The sequence below is a fragment of the Tachypleus tridentatus genome, chromosome 2, assembly GCF_004210375.1.
Source record: "Tachypleus tridentatus isolate NWPU-2018 chromosome 2, ASM421037v1, whole genome shotgun sequence".
In the NCBI taxonomy this organism is placed as follows: domain Eukaryota; kingdom Metazoa; phylum Arthropoda; class Merostomata; order Xiphosura; family Limulidae; genus Tachypleus; species Tachypleus tridentatus.
The window spans coordinates 38,199,037-38,221,098 of record NC_134826.1 but is presented as its reverse complement, the minus strand read 5'-3'; the positions used below and the strand labels follow the sequence as shown (position 1 = coordinate 38,221,098).

The 22,062-nt window shown below is 30.8% G+C and overlaps 1 protein-coding gene across 3 annotated transcripts in view; it reads left to right on the top strand.

Moving 5' to 3' along the window:
• Positions 1-979: 979 nt before the first annotated feature.
• Positions 980-22,062, top strand: part of LOC143241070 (prolyl 3-hydroxylase 1-like) — a 60,237-nt gene continuing 39,154 nt past the window's right edge. For all 3 annotated transcript variants that reach the window (XM_076484587.1, XM_076484570.1, XM_076484580.1), the window contains exons 1-2: positions 980-1,574; positions 20,662-20,814. In XM_076484587.1, the coding sequence (XP_076340702.1) occupies positions 1,032-1,574; positions 20,662-20,814 (696 nt within the window). In that variant the 5' untranslated portion in view covers positions 980-1,031. The remainder of the gene's footprint in view (positions 1,575-20,661; positions 20,815-22,062) is intronic.

The following is a 22,062-nucleotide window of genomic DNA, read 5'->3' as shown; positions in this document are numbered from 1 at the left end:
TAAACAGAAATGCATCGCTTAAGCGGTGGTTGACAAAGAAATAGCTTGCTTTGGATTTGTTTTAAAAACTCATATAGTTTATTTTTGTTACAAGTTATTTTAATCCTGATAAAACAAATCAGAGTCATAAACCTGTGTCTTGCATTTAAAACTACTCAAGTACAAACATGACATTGAAGGAATATTTTAAAACTGGCTAAAAATGAACTTAATAGGGAACAATATAACATGCTATTACACAAAAATAAAGTTGTAATTTCTTTATCTATTTTCTTTTTTCTTAAGCTGGTTTGCTCAGTCATTAGAGTACCGTGATTTGTGTCCCATTGCAGCAAAACGTGCTGTGTCTTAGGGCTGTTGATGCGTTACAAGAGTTGTAGTCAAGTTTCACTTTTAGATTAGAGTAGCCCGAAATTTGGCGGTGGGTACTGTTGACTTTCTGCCTTCCTTTGTAATTTTATAGTTTAAAATTAAAGAAAGTTAGGGCAAATAACTCTTCTGTGGGTAGTTTTCTTGAGTATACGAACCAAACAAACGTGTTCACTTTTCTATATATTTAAACATTCTTTACACTGAATGTATGTACAATGTCCGTGATTAAGGTTAGAACAATATTAATAGAAAATAATTCTACTTCAATATTTGAAACTATTTGGATTTCAGCTGATATTGTTTCTGAAGGATAGGTTCATCATAAAACATATTACTGTGTGCTTATATCGGAATATAAGGAAAGTGCTGTTAATTGACAGAAATGTGAATAATAAAAATAATCTCAGTTTTATTATTTGTACAGCTCAAAATGTTTCCTTACGTATTAAGAAGTAGACCACTTTACCATATTCCATATTGGAAAATTAATTAAAATTTATTTTACAAACATAGTTCCCTGGTCTCTATGTGTTTTATATATCTATATAGGTCATTAGCTTAGTTACACATACATAGTTTTTATGTTTCTGCCATCTAGTGGTGCATCTCGGTCATTATGTGAAAGATGAGTGATCGCACTACGAGTTCGGGTGTAAGAAATGATGAGCGAAGTGAATAGTACTTCTAATAATACTAGTAGTACAAGACGTGTAGTTGTTTTGCTGAAATATTTAAACACGTGTAACGTTGAAATAATCATGTCGTTTTGGGTCGTAGCATGTGTTTCATTGTTCTTTATCTTCATTTCCACTCCTGTTTACAGCATTTCAGGATCTCCTAAAACAGAATTAACGTACGGTGATTATTATGAAGCCGGAGTGGAAGCTTACTTGGACAATAGGTGGAAAGAATGCATTAGTTTGTTAGAAAAGAGTTTGACGGAATATTCCAAACATAGATTATTATTAGTAGAATGCAGAAAAAGTTGTCGAAGAAAGGATTTTGTTTTGAGAAGTGGTGTTTATCATGCTAGAGAAACAATGTTTATGGCTTTTTATGAAGAAATTATAAAAAATGCTTTATGTATAATGAAATGCTACCATCGATCTAATTATCTCCATGTTCAATCAGTGGCAAAAAAAACGGAACAGGAATTTGAAAACAAAATACCTTACGATTACATACAGTTGTGTTATTTTAAGGTGAGTATGGTTTTATTGTTATTATTCATGTGATAGAATCATAAGTCACGGCCAGCATTTATTTTAAAGTCAGTTTTATTTATAGTACATCACTCAGTCACTCACTTGATTTCCAATGCACATGAGTGATATAAATTAGAACTATTCGGAGTACAGTGGGCTTATGCTTTATGCCAATATTTACATATAGTAATAATAAACTGATAGCCATACTAAGTGGCAATTCTAGTACTTGTAATATTTGTGTAACTTTTGTGACTCAGAATCAGCATCTTGACTTGATAATACAGGTGCTAACAAAATAATTTTCTGAAGGGTATACATTTTATTAATTGCAACTGAAAAAAAAATTGTTTGAAGACTAAAATAATTAAATTTTCTTAAAATTTTAAACCATTACAGTTTTATGAAAGAATAGTTGGGAGGATATGACTGTAGGTAGTCCAACAGTTAAACTATGATGTACCCAACTTATGCCATAAATCAGTACCTGTTGTCTAAGGAATGTTTTGAAATGTATTGTTTCATAGTTACTGTTATGTGAGAATGAATAGTATTCCCACATGTAGTATGAGTGGATTATTAAACACACTACATGTCTTATTGGAATTGTGTTTGGGCCTAGTTTCAGACTCTCATGAGACACACAGTAAAATCTCACGTGACACCCAGAATCTCATTTCAACTCACAAGACAATGATGTTAGCACATCTAAGTTAGAATTGGATGATATATGTATGTGCAAAGAAGAGTCAGTTATGACTGTAAGATAAATTTTATAAAGTACTAGCTACATACTACATTTATATGGTGAAGGAATTATGTTGGTTGGATCTGTTGGCAGTGGTAGCATGTTCCATGAACCAATCACTATGTTAGAAAAATAAAACTTTTTTTAACTGGATAGTTACTTATTGCTTCTAAATCTTAAAGGTCTGTCCTCTTGTCTTGCTGTCTTCAGTTTATAGTGCCTAGGTATTAGTGGTGTTTATTCTGTACATCTTTCTGACACAATTTTGTAAACTTGAATATATTTTTCTACCTATCTTTCCTCAAGAGAAAATAAGATCTTAATCTGTTCTTGTAAGATAACTCTTTCATGCCTAGAATCTTCCTAATAAGTCCTAGTGAGAATACTCAGAATTAAAAATATAGCTGATATATTCTCTTGTAAAAACAGAAGATAATATTTAAAAAGCTTATTTATTTTATACTCTTTGGCAAAAACTTAGCTATCAACATTCTTTAAGAGCCCAATTCTCTTCATAATTGCTCTTATAATTGAAATTATGATAAATGAAATGCATTATCGTACACTTATTACAACTAAAACCCATCTGTCATTTAATCTCCCAACTTACTAAATGATCTAAATCCTGTAGTGAATTAGTATCATCCTCACAGCGAGTAACACCCAAGACCTTAATATCATTAGCAAATTTAAGTAATTTATTGACCATACCTTCATCTATGTCACTGATGTGAATCAAACAAGTGCAGGGCTTAAGACTGGGCTGTGAGGAAACTCACTTGTGATATTTATCCAGTTTAACTGAACTTCATTTCTAACAATGCTTTGCTTTCTTCCGTCTAGCCACTCATCTATTCAATAAACTAACCGTCGGTACCTACAGAAATATTTTCAAGGGGGCAACACGTATATAAGGGATTAATTAGCTTTATAGTGTAAGTTAACAGACTAAAAGAATGTGCAATGTGTGCTTAAATGCAAACACATATTCACAATTTAAAAATATATATATTTAGTTTAACTACAATATTAAGTTTACATCATAATACTTGCACTTTTGTGTAATATAAGTGAGAAAACCTGAGGATGCCCATGTAGCTAACTTATCCCTCACACCTATAGAGATAATTACAGTCCTTTTATGTGGTACCTTGTCAAATGTTTTCTAAAAAATCCAGATACATGAAATCTACACTATTACCTTCATTTAAATAAACTAACGTCTTTAAAGAATGTCAAAATATTTATAAGGCAAGATTTTTTCTTAGTAAAACCATATTGGCTATCCTATAAAATTCTAAACTTAGTTAAATAACTTTACAAAGCATCTTTTATCAAACTTTAAAAGCAAAAGTGATATAAGACTAATGAGCATATAATTACTGGACCAATATTTATCACCTCCATTGAAAAGAGAAGTTACATTAACTAATTTCCAATCCTTTTGCACCCGCATACTGACTTATGACAAATGGTAACTAGTAGGTCACATATCCAATCCTTAACCTCCTTCAAAACCCTTGGGAAAATATCTGGTGCAAGTGCCTTATCATTTTTTAAACTTCCCAATGCTCTTAACAAGCTCATAATTAATGTGATCTTCTTGTTCAATCTTTTTTCCATCTTCAGTTGTTCAAGAATAATGCTTCAATCTTCATGAGTAAACATTGAAGAAAAAGCAAAATTTAAGAATCAAGATATCTCATAATCATCAGATAAAGCCTTCTTTTATCATCCCTTAAAGGTTCTAGCCCAATCCTAACATTTGTTTACCTTTAATGTGTTTAAAGAAATCCCTACTTTTAATTTTTACATTTTCAGCCAACCTTTTCTCATCCTTTTAGATGCCCTAATGTAGTGTTTGACCAACTCTCTATATCTTCTACAGTCTTCTAAATCTGTCATCATAAGAGTCAATTTAAAATGTTTTATCCCTTGTACCTTTGTGAACCAAACTAGTTTTTTACTTGCAGCCACCATTTTCTTCCTATAAGGAATATATTTATCTTGAATATTTAAAAATTATTTTAACATTTGATCAGTGTCTCCAAATAATTCAGCTGTTCAATTTATAATACACAATTCTTTTTACATTTCTCTTTTTTTTTTAATTTGTAACCAAAATGTTATTATTCCTTATCTCAATATGCAGCAAAACATTGACCCTTATAGAGCAATGATCACTTTTACCCTTTCATCACTTCTGTATTAGAAGTTAATAACAAATCTAAACTAACATTCTTAGTAGGTTACTTCATCAATTGGTGAAGAAAACCATTGTGAACAGTTCCTTAAAACCCTTTTTATCATGGTTTGATTCTAACTATTTTCCAGTCTATATGCCTTAAGTTAAAATCATCTGTAATTATAATATCATTAAAAGTTGAAATCTTAATCTCACGTTGAAGTTTCTTACTAATTTCATTATTATCATCTGGTAATCTGTAACAAATTCTAGCTGAAAGACTTTCTCTTTAACCTTTCCTAATATAAACCTAAATGGACTCAGTCTCCTTGTTATTACTTTTGCTATCCTCTACTTCAATAAGATGTAACTCATATTTTATATATATATATATATAGAGAGAGAGAGAGCCACTTCTCACACTTGTTTTAGTCCTGTATCCTTATTAAATAACCTATAACCTTGTATTCCAAAGACATTTCTGTCATCAAAATTGTCTACATTTAACTATGTGTCTGCTAATCCCATTACATCAAAATCCTCTATTCCTACCAGCACTTCAAAGTCATTTGTTTTATTTCTTAAACTTCTAGCTTTACAACAGTAATAACACGATGTAACAAAATTTTTACTTTTTCTTGTTCCTGGGCAGAAAGTGTTATTTCCCATTTGCTTATGTCTAAAGCAAATGGAAAAGACTTATCTTTCTCCACAAACTTTGATTTTGTGACCTGGAAGCATATAAGGAAAACATGATGGTAGACTATACTTGGGGTCTGATACGTGAAAGTGATTTACATTAAAGTCGCAAATCTCGAAAAACTACTCACTTCTAAACATTTTTGTTCATTTTTGTATAACTTTAGTATAAATACATGTAAATCTTGATTCACATGTTGTTTTATTGAGACCTTATGTGAATGAAAATGTGCAAATTTGCCCATTTTTACATAGAAAATAGGTTAATTTCTAAATTTCATTATCCAGGTCACAAAAGCAAAGTTTGAAGGGAATAATGGCCATTTTCTGTACTTTTACAACATAAGCAATTAAGAAATAGCTCATACTATCCAGGAAAAAAAAATTGTGTTATATAGTGTAATTATGTCTATCTTTAGAACTCTTTCTATTCTTTGTTCCTATTCTAAACATTTTGTTTGTTTTTTTCTGCATATAGTTTATCCTGGCTCTCTTTAGGATTGTTTTGTTTTGTTTTACAAGATTATTCTGGAGACTAACTACATAAAAGCCTTTGATTTATTTGTGCTATATTTCCCATATAATAGGATGAAATAATATAATTTTGAGATTTAGAAAAGACAAGTTAAACTCCTTTTAAGATAGTTTTATTTTTCTAAAGGGTGATTGGTTTATTGAATGAGTTACTATCAGTACTAATGGTTGCTAACACTTTACAAGAGCTTAAGAAGTGAATTGATAATTTCTTGAAACATAAAAGATGGTTTTAAATTTCTTCTTTTCTCAAGGATAAGTGCAAAAGGACAGCCTAGAAGAATGAAATGATGTCTTGTTGTCCATGTTATGTAGAAAAGAAACTTATTGTGTATATTTTGATCAGTATGTGTGGTTAAAGTTTTTATTTCTGCTGTATTTATCTCACCAATGCCAAACACACTGTTTTAAGAGCATGCAAAAATAGGTGTAGTGAGCACAAGATGCACATCTGCAAGAGGTATCATAAGCTGGTAACTTAGTTTAACCCTAGCACAAATTTTATTTTCCAGAATTTGTAGAGACATAAGAGGGCCAAGAGTTCTTAAAATGTTAATTAAAAATTCCCCCAAGAAAAATGTTAACATGTTTTATTGATAATTAGAAACTGGTAAACATTCCCTGACCTTTCCCAAGATCTTCTCAGCTACTAACAGCTTGAATAAAGAAAAATAATGTTTTGAAATGCTGTTGACAACACATATAGATGGTTTAATATTAACAAACTGCAGAGAATGGCAAGCACCAATATCCTGGTTGTGCAATGCAGTGTGCAAAGTCACAAAGATGAATAGTTGAGGCTGATTAGCAATTACCTCCTCAGGCTCAGTGTGAACAAACTATAGAATAAAAAAACTAGCATGAATAACAACTTTGGCTGTAAAATGAATTTCATTGTTATCAAAAACTTCTCTTCTGATGCTTACTGTTTATGATGAGGCCCATGACAAATTTTCAATAAAGAATATGGAAAGATTGGAAGTTTGCAAGCCCTGAAGTTTAGGCTTTCATTGTCTTATGAAAATGTGTATTCAGTTCAATTTCTTTCCAGTAAATCAAGTAATTACAATAAGCTAAAAAACTGAAATTGATTAATATGATGTTATGTAATGATAATAAAAATGAGAGATCAGTATAATTGAATTGATATATTGATTAAATAGGAGATCTCTATTAGACTAATATTAATTGATGGGATCCCCTTTGAATTCAAAACAGTTATATGCCTATGCTTCATTTTCTGTTTAAACGCAAGTTTTTATGATACCTCTTTAATGATACTTTTGGCTTTAAATGGTTTTGGCTGTTCAGTTCTTGCATTATAGATTCTTATGGAACAAAGGCTGTACATTCTTACTACCAGAGGAAGGCAATATCAGCCACCCTGGACCCCAAAAATATTGCCTCTCCTGGTGTAGTAAGGCATACCAGATATGCTTCCAGCACAAATTTGAGACAATTTTTTTGTGTATGTGAAAAAAAGTGCAAAATCTCCTTTACGAAATCTAACAATATCTAGTAACAGCACAGTAAAAACAGTTGTTAGAACAATATTTTCAAGTGAAACTTGTTGGGTCCTTTGTCCTATGTGTAAAAGTATGGTCTTGAGTTAAAATTATTAGAATAATTTTAAAAAATGGATCCCCAGGTAAATCCAAATAACCTTTTGGACAAGAAAAGAGAAGAAAAAAAAAGACTTATTTTTCATAGCCACTTAAGAAACTTGATGTATGAAAGCTTCCAAGATTATAAAAGTGTGAATAGTTATGTTCCAAAGGAAAAAAAAACAAATCTGCTTTTGGCCTCTTAATCACAATTACAGATAAGATGTTGAATGACAAGAGAGAGATATGCAATATACCCATCAATGACCACTACAAAACAGATAATACCAGTCTTTTAAACCAGACTCATGGGAATGTTTGAGAAAGAACAGTCAATGGTTCAGTTTATAGTAAAGTGAAATTGATGAAGCAGCTGAAAGTCTTAGTAAAAAGGCTTAATTTAGAAACAAAGGACAATGTATTTAACCCAGCAGTCACAGCTGTCATTACTCTACACAATGCAATTCTAGATCTTTCGATCAAACTGGATAAGCTTGAGTTTGGACATAATGAGCTTGCTTCCACAGAATGTTGATCCTGATTAAAATAATTAGATCAGTTCCTGTCACATCATTAGAAAATGTTTGCAATGAAGAATTGCTAAAGAAATATTACCAATGTCAATTATTTACACTTTCTAGATTTGTTCTGAATATGGGAAACTGTATTTTAGGTTTTTTGAAGTATATTTCAAGAATAAATAATTATTAGTAATAAAATATATTAACAAGACTATTACAAACTTATTATTTAAATTTTGATACTTTTAAACCATTTAATTCTGATTTAAAAAGTGATAGTTAATCAATATTCTATGAAGTACCAATATTTGCTCAATACATTGTGTTGTTTCTTAAACTGTAATCAATTTTCTCTCTCTTTTTTTTTTTTTCACTATCAGCATGTTAGTATAAACTAGTACCAGTAATGTGATTTTCTATTAATGGTAATTGATTAGTCAATAAACTCATTAATTGTTCAAAAAACAAAAACATTGGGTGGGGAGAGTGCACCAGCATTGGAAGTATGTGAACCACTGCATTATTCTACTATGAATTGTCTTCATGCTTTCACTTAGTTTCATTTTTTTAAATAATTTTAAAATTTCCCTCTATTCTATATGAGAGCTATCTTCAACAAAAAACTTGTATTTTGTTAAAAAAAAAAGTTTGGCAAACACTTTCTAAGTATAATCTGGATTTCCATAACAGTACTATCTCTTTCATATGACTACAAAATTTTGATTGTGCTTGACCACAAATTAATATCATTTTCAACTTCAAGTTTTGACTTCCTGTGTTTGATTTTCATTGTTCTTGCTCCTTTGTTTTAGAAATACTTCTGTTTTTCAAATTCTAATTTGTTCATATGAATTTGAGATTAATATAGTAGATGATGAAATTTCCACAAGGGGCAAGTGTTCTAACAGAGTCTCCAGTGATGTCTGCTAGGGAAATCCAGACTTTAGTTCATGAGAATTTCTTTTTTTTTTACTACTAGTTGCATCTAATTGGGGATTAATTTTAAGTTAAATGTTATTTTTTTAACTGGGTGACTTTTTATTCTCATGCTCTTCAGGGTAGATTGTAATTTTGTGTTCTTTGCCTCCTTGGTTGTGTCAGTGGACTACATAAATTTGATATTTATGTATCTTTAATTTTCAGAATACTTTTAGTTGTTTTGTACCTTGTGATGCTTATTATTTTGTTTTAGGTTAAATTTCATAGTTTTGCAAGTTTGTTATTATTGTGTACTTTATAGACTACAAAATTTTAGGTCTTGTTACTTCATTAGTATTGAGTACTTTCTCTGTGTTTATGCAATTTTATTATACACTTCATGATAGTTCTGTGGGTCCTATGGATTCTATCTGAAAGTTTCTGCCTCCAGTTCCACTCTCATCTTCTGATTCACTTGCCAGATCTCCTTCCCTCAACCCCAGGATTGTACCTCTTCCATTCATCTTGCCTAATCTACTCGAGACCTACTACATAAAGTAGCTACTGAATGGGTGGTACTCACTCAACTGGGGTTCTAGCCCAGTCTAATTGTTGTTTTTCAGTAGATGGGACGTTGGAAACACATCATTGGTCTTTCTAGGGTTAACTCTTATCTGGAGCCACCTCTCTTTTTCATGCAGTTCTACCTATCACTTCACAGTTTTTCCTTGTGATTCTGGATGACCAAGTCATCATGATGGATGCTTATCTTCATATTCCAGTTGCTCTAGTGTCATATCATTTTTTCAGTTTGTTTACAAGGCTCATGTCTTCTAGTTCTGGGTGCTGCCATTCAGTCATTCTTCAACTCTGTGCATTTTGGAGGGTGAATATTCAAGCTCTTCTTTTTATGAACTATAGGTTTCTGCTTGTCTTTTCCCATGCTTGCTTCCTTCTTTGTGAAAATATTGAATAGGGTTTTCTGATTCTATTGGAGAAGTCTTTTTTTTTTAACTCCACTCAATATCTAGTTCTATTGGAAGAAGGAGGTTTGTTCAATTTTCATCTTCATCAAGCTCAGTCTTCCCCACTTTGACTTGGGAATAAGGAGCAGGCAGTCTCAAAGGTCCTACCTTCTTTTCTCAGTGCACAATGGTTCTCTCTCTTTTGGGATTTGGACTTCCTTGGAAGCTCCCATTCTCTAGGGTTAAACTTGCATACATTTCTTTCAGTGGAATTTTTCTTTATCAGTAGAACTTTTCCCACATTCCTTTGGACCATTCCACTGCTCTTCCTCCTTGAATCAGGGCCTACCTTGCTTGGAACAAACTGTGGTGGGGGCTCCCATTCCTGCACCTTGTCTGGAGTCTTGTCTGTTTACCGTTGCTTTCTTGGTGGGTATTGGAGCATTTCTCAAATCCCAAGAGACTTCTGATTGATAGTCCATTGAGGAGGCTACTCTCTGTTTTTAACATACAGGAGATTTTGTCAGCTTTTTGACCTCTGTTTCTTTGCTCCCATTCCTGAGGGAATAGGTGGTTATGGTTAATTTCAACTATTCCACTGTCGTTGGCTATGTCACTAAGTGAATAAAATCTAGATATTTGTGTTTTCAGACTGAATCTTTTTCACTGATACCATGACCATTGTATGATTAATTTGATGTGTAATGTTCTTGGCATTATGAATCTGATGGCTTATCACTTATCTTGACCCAAACAAGTGGTCTCTTCTTCCATAGATATCTTGATGTGTTTTCTCAGTTGAGAATACTGCAAATAGATGCATTTACCATTCATTCAAACACCAAAATTTTTTCATTTGTTTTCTGGTTCCATATTTTTTAACTCTTGGATTAGGTGTATTTAGTCAAAATTGAATGGGATCTTCACTCATGTTAATAGTCTAATCAGCCTTTTCTCTAGAGCCTTTTCTCCCTTAGCTAGACCACTCTTTCTCATATCCTACTCTTTGCTCCATATTGACCTGCTCATATGTGGTTCCCTCTAATTTGGCCCTAACTGGAGCAACATCCCCTGCCCTTACTTTCTTTCCCAATCTCACCTAAAGCTACTGTTATTGGACATAGTTCTTTCCAAGGAATCCAAAAGAAGCTAATTGCTAACTTATATTGCTTTTTATTTGTTTTCTCTTCATTTATCAGTACTGTATTTTGAATTTAGTCAACTATTACTGTTAGTCTTTTTTGAACTTTCGAGCTATATAACATTTAAATTTAAATCACACATTTACATTTTAAATTCTATAAAAGGAATTTGTGCTAGTAATTAATTTGTATTGCAGATTTAATGTTAATATTTGATTTTTATTTGCAGATACTATTGCTAATTAATATTTTATCATTCAAAACAATATTTAGAAGCATTTTAATATTTTAAGTTCCCGATCTGTTATACTTAAATTATCAATATCTGTTATTTGCTTTCTTTGCATCAAGAATAGAAAGACAATTAAAAGACTCAGTGTTTAATTTTAACTTGAAAGGTGATTGCATATTTATAGTTTAAGAAACTCGAAGCCTATTGACACAATGTAGGACATCAGGAATTTTTAAAATTTCCAAATCTAAAGACGATCACAGAGTCACTGAAGGGTGATAACCTTATCGTTTGTGTGAAACATCTCAAGCAGATACACAAGAATATGCAAGAAAGATTTAATGACTTGTTAAACCTCAGTATCCTGGATTGCATTTTGAATCTATTCCAAGTACAACCCACACAAGTTGAGGCAGAAATTCAAGAGAGTTTGATTGATCTTCAGAGTGATGTAACTACATGTCATCAGTTCAGTCAGTTTCAAAAAGGTGTTTTTGGATCAAGACTGATCTGCTGAATAAATTACCAACACTATTGGAAAAAGCTCAACAAAAGGTTTTTTCTTGCCTTTCCTTCACCATATTTGGTTGAGTGCAGATTCAGCAAGGTAGTTTCCTTGTCAAAATCCAGGAACAGAATTGATGCAGCAACATGAGGTGACCTCCGACTGTCATTATCTAATTTGGAGCCCGATATCATGAAACTTATAGAAAAGCATGAAGCTCAAGGATTGCATTAGGCCTGATAGATGTTTAATTTCATACAGGTCTTTTTTCAAGTTTTGTCCAGTAAGTTGGAATGTTCAAGTTTTTTTTTTTGTGTTAAAAAATAAATGATTTTCTGTCTATATGTTCGTGTTGTATCCTTGTTTAAGAAGGGGCTCTGGAACCTGAGAAGAGCTCCTAAGGGGACTGTGGCCAAAAAAAATGTTGAGAATGGATGCTTTATCCTTCTACTGTGCTTTCTTTTTGTATTGAAGCACACATGTTCTTTCAGTGTGGTCTCTTTCTGCTTGATTTGAAATCAACACACCTTCTCTAACTTTGGGTCAGGAGAAGTAGAACCATTTTGAAGTTAACATTTTCTAACAAATGTATTTCTGATAGGCACTTACCTCATCTCATCCATTTGCTATTCTTTCTCTCTACAGATGTACTGGTGTTTATAGTTTATGCTTGTCAATTCTCAAAAGTGAGGATTGTTTTAGAATAGAGGAATCTAACAGCATTAGCATAGGTGGCACAGTATGATTGGAAGAGACTAATCACATAATCAGCACGTTCTGAAATGATGCAAAACTGATGGGGTATAAAGACTTGTATACTGTAGCAAAATTATTTTGCACATCTAAGAGGGCAGGCCATGATTGAGATAGCTTTGGGTGAGGAGAGAGGTAAGTATCTTTTGGAAATACTTTTCCATAGCAAGAAAATGTTCACATTTCCTACTTAGCAAATCACTGATTTTAACTAGAAGTGACCACATGATTTCCATATTGTCTTTTAAAATATGCAGTAATCTCCGATTGGTCGTGTGTAAATGAAATATATTGATAATTAAATGATTACATGTTTTATTATCACAAATAAGGATAATAATGTTTTTATTTACAATATATCATGATTATTATTAGAAATTATCAAGCAATTAGGTAATTTATTTGTGTACATTAGTTGAATTAGTTAAAGAAAAAAGAATATTTAATAATAGAAATTTTAGCAATCAAAATATGTTTTGTAATTGTTTACTATACTCACTAACCTTAACTAGAATGTGTAATTTAATGATAATTTCATTTCATTTGGTTAACAAAATAAAAACTCTCATGTTTAAAAGTGTCAACCTAAAAAAACCCTACTATATCTTTCAAAAACGCTGTAATTTTACATAAACAACAAAACATCAACAGGATATCTTTACTGAACCTTAAAAATCACCAATTATGTGACTTTTATTTCATATTGTATATGTATTTCTGGGTATAAGTAAATCACCTGATTCAGATGAAGTAAAACCTTCTAAACACATTGTATATTTATTCCTGTGTTAAACTTGTACTACACTTTTTGTTGTTTCCAACTTAACCTACCTCTGAGTTGTATAATCTTGCATTATTAGAAGTTATCCACTTTCCTTTCGTTGAATAAAATTTCTGTAGCTTTTTCAAACAGATTATTTTAATACACAAGTAATTATATAATTCCCAGATAGAAAAATGATTTACAAAAAAACTGTTTAAAAACATTTTTGAACCTAAATATTTACTCTAATATAGTAGTCTAATTCTTGCTTTTTCCAATGATATTAAATTGTTTATAACTGTTCTCAAAGCTGTATTTTATTCATAAATTGTCAAATTGTGTGAGAATGACGTGGAACACTTGAAAATAAAGAAATGGATAGTATATTCTAGGGGTTGATAGATGAAATAGTTCTTCTTTGTGATTGGCAGAAAAACTGAAAAAAAAACACAAAAAATACTAAGTTAATTGTATACAGACAAAACTCTTTCAATGCATATGCATAAATGAAAATATGAGCATTATTTTTGCATTACTTTTATATATTTCACTATATAAGTGTCAGAAAATGTCAAAATCATATTGTTCTAAAATATTTTTTGAGTTAAAATTATTACATTGATGAAATATAGTTAGAATTCAAATATATAAAATTTGCTTTATTAAACAGACTCTTAGACAGGGAAACATTTACATTGAGCTGATTCTAAAATAAAGCTTTAGAGTACTTTGTTTTAAATTCCGAATATACACAATACAAGATGTAGGTTCTCAGCTCAATAAAGCCTTTCCTCTGTGTTTTTAATGAGTTCTTCTAGTAGAGATGGTTGCTGGATGCTTACTGTAATTTGACTAAATATTGTGGCTACCTGAAGCACCAGTGGTCATTATTATATCTTGAGTTGCTCTCATCAGCTTGTGTACAAGTTGTCTCACCAACGAAACCTTGATGACAGTTGTTGCTTACATTACATTTTTTTTCCCCATTGTCTTTGAGTTTCCTTGCAAATTATCTTCATTTTTCTCCCTGCAAAATTTTTCTCAACAGGAATTCCATCCTGTCAAGAAAAATTTTGCAGGGAGAAAAATGAAGATAATTTGCAAGGAAACTCAAAGACAATGGGGAAAAAAAATGTAATGTAAGCAACAACTGTCATCAAGGTTTCGTTGGTGAGACAACTTGTACACAAGCTGATGAGAGCAACTCAAGATATAATAATGACCACTATCAAGAACCAATGAAGACTATCATTGACAACATTAATAGACTTCTTAATGTGATATCTGTAAAAGTCTATGCTGACCAGAAGCATTTAGATCAAGTATGCAAACCTACTGTGATTGCCATTTTCATGGCTGCCTGAGAAGAATATGTGTCAGTCATTATATGATGAGGAATTTTTAAGATTATGTAAAAGATGTTTTGATATTACCATGGCTCAGTTAGATATCTTAATCTGAAGGGGGGTCCAAATTTAATGGTTTGTTTCCACGTCTATATTCAGAAGAGCTATGAAGAAACTCGACCCTCTTTAACAGCAAAACGATGCAACAGTTCAAGGAGTTGCACATTTTAGGCAATTTCTTCTGCTTATTTGAGTGCATGCTGTTATTGAGTTTCATTATTTCTTTCTACAATAATGCATACATCATCAATATGGGAAAAATCAGTATTACAGTGTGTCCAGCCATCAATGTCTTTATTTTATGGGTTTGTACTAAGCAAGTTGATGCAGGATCTAGGCTGTGTGTGGGAAATGAGATAGGAGTAATAGTAGCAGTTGAGTAAACCTGTATATACTGGTTTTTGTTTTTCTACCTTAATTTGGTTCCTTCTTATACCATCCACTGGTCAGTCTATTTCTTATATATTTGACTGTTTAAATAGTGTGATGTTTTATGAATGTGATTGACATCCAGATACGAGTATGATGCAATTTAGTTTTAGCTTTAGATGCAAATATACAAAATGGGAAATGTAGTGTGTCTTGCACTCATGGAGAGAAGAAAGTGAAATATGCTTCTGAGATTAGTGTAGACCCTTCTTATGAAGGGGTGAATATTGTTAAATATAAGCATTCAGAATCTAAACTAGAAATCAACAAAAGCCTTTTAATGTCATCTTAGAGATGATGATGTTAATATCCTTTCATATCCTCCCCTGCTCACTTAACACTTTCATTTACAAAGATCTATTGGTCAAATGTTCTGCCTGTTATTGAGAAACTGTCATATTTAAATAGGTTAAGTTCCTTAAAATTATTTTATATTGAGAAAAGATGGGGTAAAAATGATTGTTGAGTGTTTAAAATTATAAAGGAATTACATAGGATTGATGTTTTTTTTTTTCACGTTTAATGGTGGGACTTGTAGGATTGTGTTTAAGATTTGGAAGGAGTGGTCAGCTTTTTCAAATAATCATTTTCAGGTGTGGTAGAGAAAACAACATTGGGAGGTCAAGAAAGGTCTTGATGAGAACCTGGGGAGTTATAGTTGGATGAAGGTGGATGATAGGTGAAATTCATAAAACAAGTACAATGGGCCAAGAAGTCTGTTGTTATACCTCTGATGTTAAATGCCTAAAGTGTCTGTTCTAGGCTCCATATTAATCTTTGTTTTGATGAAGGATGTAACTGATGAGATTGATAGATACTGTTATTTGTAGAAGGTACTAAAATCTAAGAAGCTTTGAAGAATGAGATTAGATTATAGGTGTGGAAACAATAAAACAAAATTATTTTTACTTGAGGGAGAGCTACAAGGAAGAGTACATTCCCTCATGTAAAATTGTATTTCTTCATTAATTGTTGTTTATTTAATCCATACAGTGTGTTTATTTTTGTTGGTCATAACTGAAGGAGTATGGATGAACCATGCTTTCCTGAAGAAGAAAGCCAAGTAAAAAGATGAAATTCACCAAACAAAGTTAAATTCTCTAGTAATGAACTATGATGGCAATTTCCATTTACATAAATGTAAGATTTGTCATTACAACAATATATGAAATAAATAATGTTCAACAATAAAATTCATTTTTTGCTTCAAAGTTTTTATATCAATTTTGGCCTAAGAAAAAGATCTTAGAATTTCAAATCATGTAGTCATTATTTGTAATAAAACAAAGTCAAGGTTAAGCTTTGTCCACATAACATTCAGTTGTCTTGAAAATAACTTAGTTGTGTATTAAGTCCTATCATTGAGTACTGCAATTTGATGTAGAATCTAACAAAATGTAGATGTAAAATGAGAAAATTCAGATATGTTTCTTATAATTAGTACTTGAAAGAAAGTAAATAATTATAAGAGTAGAATTAAAAAGATAATAATGATCTTTATAATATAGAAGAAGGAAAGCTGCTATACAAGTAGTATGATCAATCATAAAATAATGCAGATCTGAAATCTATGACAAATAGGCTAGTACTTTTAAAAATTTGCAATCAGCCAGAATATTCATGAACTAGAGGGCATTATGAAAGCTATATAAACAATATACAAACAAGTTATTTTGTAATCATTTTTTTTTTACATAGAGTTAACAATTCTTGGAACAAGTTTCCTACATCTTTAAAGACAATTATGACATATGTTAGTGAAAGTGAGTTTAACACTCCTACGAAAAGACGTTTCTAGTCCTGATTTCTCCAAGCCCGTTCTCCTGGCTGTGGTTTTGCTAGATAGTAGATAGGGACAGTGGGAATCTCGTTAATCTATTCATTAATGGATTTAAATGGCAATTTCATTTAAATACAAAATTATTAGCCTAATATTAATAACCTTTCAAGTTGCTCTGGGGCCTATTAGGCCCCACTTTTCGTAGGAGTGTTAAAAACATCCCAGTAAAGGGAAAAGAACCAGTTATGTGTGCAGTTTTATAATTTATGTAAAGCCAATAAATATGGTTTGTAAATTATATTTCTTTTTATAGCAAGGCCATATAAATATTGCTTACTGCCATAAACAAGTAAGAATGTGTTTATGGTGGTAACTGATGAGTGTTCATATAATTTTATGTTGATTATTAATGCAGCTTACTACCTGTAGGCCTAGTCTTTTATATGTTGCTTAAAAGTCTCATTTAAGAGAGAGAGAAATCCAAACTTTCAATTAGGTTTACTTCTGTTACATGATCCACGATTAACTTTCTCTTCAAGATGAAAAGAAATGTTTTCATCACAAGGTACTGTAGCATCCATAAAACAGCAATAAGTATCATGAAACTAGTTATCAGGATGGATGTGCAGTATGGTTAAACTGAAAACATCAGGCCATATATACTTTTAGTTCTATATGTTAAATTGAAAGCTGATATTAAATTAATTTTATTTAATTAATGATATTTTAGGTTCTTTGTAAAATCTCTGTTTATATACACATTTTACTTGAGGATGAAAGTTAATTATTTCAATTCAAAATTTTTCATTTGTGAGTAGAGCTAGGTGCTTTAATTCATACAATCTATTACTTGTGACCTGCAGTTACATGGATTAATGTCACATAAACTAATTGATTAATTGAAATTAGTTGTAAGTTGTTAATGCCATCAGTTATTTCAACAAATTATAATCAAATTTCTGATTACATTGTTTGTCATGAAAATAACACTATATAATACAAATTTTGTTCCTGGATAGTATGTGTTATTTCTTAATTGCTTATGTTGTAAAAGTACAGAAAATGGCCATTATTCCCTTCAAACTTTGCTTTTGTGACCTGGATAATGAAATTTAGAAATTAACCTATTTTCTATGTAAAAATGGGCAAACTTGCACATTTTTATTTACATAAGAACTCAATAAAACATGTGAATCAAGATTTACATGTATTTATACTAAAGTTATAAAAAAATGAACAAAAATGTTTAGAAGTGAGTAGTTTTTCGAAATTTGCGACTTTAATGTAAATCACTTTCATGTATCAGACCCCAAGTATAGTCTACCATCATGTTTTCCTTATATGCTTCCAGGTCACAAAATCAAAGTTTGTGGAGAAAGATAAGGCTTTTCCATTTACTTTAGACATAAGCAAATGGGAAATAACACTTTCTGCCCAGGAACAAGAAAAAGTAAAAATTTTGTTACATCGTGTTATTACTGTTGTAAAGCTAGAAGTTTAAGAAATAAAACAAATGACTTTGAAGTGCTGGTAGGAATAGAGGATTTTGATGTAATGGGATTAGCAGACACATAGTTAATTGTAGACAATTTTGATGACAGAAATGTCTTTGGAATACAAGGTTATAGGTTATTTAATAAGGACACAGGACTAAAAGAAGTGTGAGAAGTGGCTATATATATATATATATATATTATAACTGATATTTTATATATATGATGTAACTCATATTTTATATATATAAAATTTTGTTTATATAAAATTATAAAACTTTTATATAATAAAAATTATAAAATTATATATATATATAAAATATGAGTTACATCTTATTGAAGTAGAGGATAGCAAAAGTAATCACAAGGAGACTGAATCCATATAGGTTTATATTAGGAAAGGTTAAAGAGAAAATCTTTCAGCTTGAGTTTGTTACAGATTACCAGATGATACTAATGAAATTAAAAATTGGAAAATAGTTAGAATCAAACCATGATAAAAAGGGTTTTAAGGAACTGTTCAGAATAGTTTTCTTCACCAATTGATGAAGTAACCTACCAAGAACAATGTTATTTTAGATTTGTTATTAACTTCTAATACAGAAGTGATGAGAGGATGGAAGTGATTGTTGCTCTATAAGGGTCAATGTTTTGCTTCATATTGAGATAAGGAAAAATGACATTTTGGTTACAAATTAAAAAAAAAATTGAGAAATGTAAAAAGAATTGTGCATTATAAATTGAACAGCTGAATTATTTGGAGATGCTGATCAAATGTTAAAATAATTTTTAAATATTCAAGATAAATATATTCCTTATAGGAAGAAAATGGTGGCTGCAAGTAAAAAACTAGTTTGGTTCACAAAGGTACAAGGGATAAAACATTTTAAATTGACTCGTATGATTTAGAAGATTATGAAAGATATATAGAGTTGTTCAAACGCTATGTTAGGGTATCAAAAAGGATGAGAAAAGGTTGGCTGAAAATGTAAAAATTAACAGTAGGGATTTCTTTAAACACATTAAAGATAAACAAATGCATCTATCTTTCAGTTTTGTAACATCAAGATCAGGAACTTACTTTTGTCGTTGTTGTAATTGATGATACCAGGTTAACCTGGTAACATGTAACCATAGATATTATACTGTATTTATTTAACAATAAACATGTTACACATAAAAGGGAATTTCCTTTAATTATTTAATGGTTATTTTTGTGTTTGGAAAGTAAAAATAAAGTTAGTTAAAAATACATGCCAATTAAAGTTCATTAATTATACAACAAATGTGGTTGTCGAATTGAGTGAAATTGGTTGTAAGTTACAAATATTGTATGTGTATGATAAAAGTACAACTATTAAAAGATTTAAATTTAATAAATATAATAAAGCTAATTTATTCTTTAATTGGAGGTTATATCTGAGGAAATTATGGACAATTTTTTGTTTGTTTTAAAGAAAATATTTTGAGTGTCATTTGTAATGTATTTGGTGGAGGACTAATACTGTGTATTTGGGGTTATTAGAGTTTAGTTCATCTGGAAGCAGTTTCTCTTTTTTTTGGAGGGCGTGTGTGTTATATTTCTATGTCATCATCCAGCATGTGAAACTCATTATCATTGAAGTTGATCTTTCTTCTCTTGCTTGTAACATGATCATATGTTTTAATCATTAGAAAGAAATAATTTGGGAATGTAATACTTGACATTTGAATGAAAAATTTAACCTGTAGAACTTTTTAGTTAGTGTAATGTTTTTTGTGTATAAAGAAAATGCTTTAATTTTTACCTAAGCAAGATTTTTACCATTTGTTTTTAAAAGTACTGAGAGAATATTAGACATTTATTAATTTGAATGGTTCTTAAGAAGAATGCTAAAAACATGAAGTTTGCATTTTAATACTTAAGTCAGTATATTCAAGAATACATGAAATCCTAAAAGAATCAATGTTTTGTTAATCTGAGAATTCTGTAATGATGAGAGACTTTCTCATAATTACATAACATGCAGAAAACTAGACACTGAAATTAATATGAAGCTAATTTATTGACATAAGTAAACCTAAATGATGTATAGCAAAAGATTAGCCAGAAAGTAAAAAAAAAACAAATTTCTGAAAGTAGAGTATCACAATGCCCTGATAAACATGACAACGTCAATATCTTAATCCAAAAGTTAATTGTTTTTATGTTGTATTATTATTTCATTATTACCATTATTTTATATTTTAAGTTTTCTTTTAGATTAGTTATTATTGTTGCTGTGCATCTATCTATTAAAAAAAGAAGTGTGAGGAATTCTACTTTCAGATTTGTTTAGTCTTGTACATAGATCAGATTTTTATCCTTGAAGTTCATTTTTATTGGTTAGATTTTCTTAGTTAATTTATATTTATTTATTTTGTTTAGGAAGAACAAATTGAAAAAGCAGCATCTGCAGCTTACACCTATCTCCTTCATAATAAAGACCAAGAGGTCATGAAGAATAACTTGAAATATTATTTAGAGTTACCAGGAATGGATGCTACAAAACTCCAATACCTAGAAGCTAAAGAGTATCAAGTGAGTTTGATTTCTACATTATTTTTTTTTCATGTAAATGATCTGCAGTTTCAATTTCACTGTTATAATTAGAGTATTTTTGAAAATATAATAACCTTTCATCAACTATTTCATTATTGTGATTATGCTAACACTTGCACAATATACTGCACATAAGCTGATAGATAGTCATTTTGCAGCTGAGAGACACAATACAAGTCTCTCTAAATGTCAAGATGTAGTGTACAACATCAACTAGGGAGGTTATACCAACTTTTTAAATGAAGTAATCTTATTGTTTGAGAAGTGCAGTGCTCACACACACATTTATATTTAGTGTAAAACTTTGTTTAAGTCTATGTTTTTATAGGTCCTCAAATGTTCTTCATTCTATATTCTTTTTCTCATGTTCTTCATTCTAATGGCTTTCAATGTAATCTGTTTTCAAAATTTTTTATTGTTAGTAAAAAGTTAGCTACAACTTTATTTTGTCTATATTGAATGTAACATGTAGGCCTGTTTATCTTTAACTATACAATTATAAGTATACTGTGTTTATAAACTTTTAAAATTTAGTTCAAAGGCCCTGCACAGTCTTCAGGAGTTTCAGTACTGAAAATAGGAATGTAAATTTAAACTGTGTAAATTCCATAGTTTTAAAATTATGTAATACATTGCAAAATTATTTTTGTATGGAGGCTGTTAGAATAACTTGTGATACAGTACTTCCCTCTCTCACAGGATTAGCTATTCTTGTTCATTACTGCCCACTATATGCAAAATATTTCTTTATGCATTCTACAATCTTTCCACTCCCCATCATTAGAATTTCAAGATTCCAACATCTTTCATGAAAATCATTATGCATTACCTCTCTACCAATAGGAGCATGACATGCTCACATGATGCATACGACTCCTTCTGCTCTCCTTTAATTAACTGACACTCCTTGTTTGGCTGCACTTGGGTTCAACCTGTTTTTTTTTTTCTTATAAGTTGATTCTAGTCACCTTATCACCTTATTTTCTTCCCTCAATTTTGTTGAACCTCTCTGTGCAATGAATTCTGAAGATAATGTTGCCACTTGGGGATTATACCAGCAGCCAGTTTTTTTTCACAGTCTACTTGGCTTAATGTGATGGTTATTGATTTTGTGTCTCAGGTTTGTGACGTTTTATCCCTTTCACCTATTTCTTATGCACCTCATCTTTCCTTACTGCAAGTACAGACTTCCCAACCCTTTTTGGTTTTACGTCCCTCACTTAATAA